At 35.0% G+C, this 2,571-nt stretch overlaps 1 protein-coding gene across 1 annotated transcript in view; it reads right to left on the bottom strand.

Moving 5' to 3' along the window:
* The window catches only part of LOC107640286 (TBC1 domain family member 15), a gene marked incomplete in the record, with an annotated part of 5,819 nt that overhangs the window by 1,468 nt on the left and 1,780 nt on the right, over positions 1–2,571 (bottom strand). The window contains 9 exon segments of the mRNA XM_021112459.1: positions 1–142; positions 473–589; positions 689–760; positions 1,054–1,164; positions 1,255–1,353; positions 1,449–1,508; positions 1,653–1,657; positions 1,788–1,926; positions 1,973–2,284. Coding sequence (XP_020968118.1) covers positions 1–142; positions 473–589; positions 689–760; positions 1,054–1,164; positions 1,255–1,353; positions 1,449–1,508; positions 1,653–1,657; positions 1,788–1,926; positions 1,973–2,284 — 1,057 coding nt within the window.

A 2,571-nucleotide genomic window follows, 5' to 3' on the forward strand; every position in this document is an offset into this window, starting at 1 on the left:
ATGCAAACAGTTGAGAGTGCATGCCATTTTGGTCACGATTAAAGTTCGGTCCAAGACGCTCCAGTAGAGCAACAAAACACCAAAATGCCTCTGATTCATCACCCATCACAAACAATATCGGAGACAAAAGATCGCTCATTCCCTATAAAACAGCACATATTTAAAATCTCAACCACATTAGAAGATGGTGTTCAGAGCAACAATGCTCATCTATTGCTTGTTTACTTGTTTCTTGGACTACATGAAACAGAGAATTATATTGAGAACAGTTATGGGACAAGATCATCAATGATTTCACAGTGTAACTTGGCACTGAATTACTATTTGGTATAACAGAATAATTAAACATCCATGGAAACCACACATGAATTCACAAAAAAGGCTGCATCTTTTTTTAAAAAAGATTTAAATATACTGATATATTACAATACTTTAGTTAAAGACTTAAAGCCCAAGATCCCCCAAATAGTACCTGACAATAACCTAGATCGAAGTTGTAGAATGAATATGTCAACAAGATATCGCGCATAAGAATGATATTTGGATTATCATCCCCTTCATAGAAAGCAAGCGATCTATCAGTTCTCACCTTCAAAAATACAAGAAAGGATATTAAACTAAGCACCATTCAGGTTGTCATCCATGTGTATCCATTCTAGCTTAGAGCAGTTATCATTTGCTAACTTACCACATCCTTCTCAATAAGACCTTTCCTTTCCCTGAATTTTGTAAATCTTTTAGCCTGTGCCTTGGAGATACTCTACAGAGAGCAGAAAAATACACAAACAGATTTAGATTTCATTATTCGAAAAAGCTTGATTACACACACGTATATAGAAAACAAGAAGGAAGACTAAAGGATGTGAGCCAATCCATGTTCACATCATTGAAATGGTGTAACTGGTAGTGTTAGCATTTGATATAAATGTTTTGAGACACTGACCTCTACATAATCAACTTCAATAATTTATGACAAAAAGGTATTCTGAAGTGAATGTTAGGACGCATAGAATTAATCATATATATATAAAGCATGCAATGATCAAATGAAACCTGCCACTGGTTCTTTATAGTTTCATACTCCGACTTCTTAACTGACTTCAGGAATTCTCTCTCTGCATATGTTGAGTCATATGAATAGTATCCCAAAATCAAGCCCCAAACCTACAATTAATACATAGCCTTAAAAGAGTAAAAATGTATTCATCATAAAAGTAGTTAGCTCAAAAGTGATCACAAAAACAGTACACAAACCTCTTTTCGTAAATTGTGCTCAAGTCCACCATAAAATATTCTCTTTCTCAAAGCTTCTGAATCTGTCACTCTCCCTTCAGAATCCAAGAAAGTCATCCACTGTGGATGTTTGACCCCAGAAAACCATTTAGCAAACAATAGACAGGGTTACTTTGCACAAGTAAGATATCTTCTAAGATAGACATCATTCATACCTCTTGAGAATCTAATGGGGGTTGACGTGGTTTTCCCCATACTAGCGATAATTTATCCAGCTGCCAGAAGATAAACAAAAAAATGACATCATTGGTATTATACAGGGTAAATAGGAAAAGTAAAACAAAACCATCCAAGAAATTTTGGTATTCTAGTGGAATTTATATCATTCCAAATGCACATACCCCAAATATAATATTTACCTTCACTACAACCAGGATATTCAAGATTCAAGAATACAATATGACCACAGATTAAAAGATGCCACAAATTGACAAAAAGTATTAACTACAAATTATGGCACTAGCGCACCCAAGATAAAGTCTTGGAAATTATACCATACTGGTCAAAGGATGCTATTTCATTGTTCATTCTAACTTTATTTATATTCAAGGTATAAAAGATGTGTAAAAACGTAACAACGGTGTAAAATGATCGTGCAACTGACACCATGAATTTCTCTTGCTTACAGTAAGGCTAGTATTAACAATATCAGCAATGAAGTGAATAAGTTACCGCCTTAGGATCTGGGATAACAGGAATAACAGGATTCATAGCCACTGAACCCATTATTCTGGTTTTCACCAAAGAGTTGAGATGTTGTTTCACGAGCAAATCTTGTTACAAGAGAGAACTTCTCTAACACTTGAATAGAAAGGTCCCGAGGATCATGAGCTTTATGTTTTGGTCTACCATGGAATTGAGGAACACTGGCACTTAGATTATTGGCACCACTATCAGTCCTTTCTTGGTTCTCATTCAAATTTGTTTCATCAACTGAAGGTCCACATGCAACAGAAACAGCCCTAGGCAGCTCCAAAGAAGACAAAGTCCTCTGGCAGTCAATCCAAAAATTGGAACATTTAGCTAGCCAAATATTATGATATAAAATTGAATCTAATAAATCAAGGATACTTCAGACTCATAAGGCATCCAGATGTAAGCATCTACACTCTCGTTATCCATTTTCAAGAGAGTAGCCAAAAACCCATACATAATATGAGTGCCTATCCTAAGATTTATATATATCTCTATGCATATAATATCTTAGAAGCATTCTTTTGAATGTTGACATGTGGCACTCAACTAAAAACCTACAATTTTTCACTATCCAACCAAAAG

The sequence above is a fragment of the Arachis ipaensis genome, chromosome B01 (assembly GCF_000816755.2).
Source record: "Arachis ipaensis cultivar K30076 chromosome B01, Araip1.1, whole genome shotgun sequence".
In the NCBI taxonomy this organism is placed as follows: domain Eukaryota; kingdom Viridiplantae; phylum Streptophyta; class Magnoliopsida; order Fabales; family Fabaceae; genus Arachis; species Arachis ipaensis.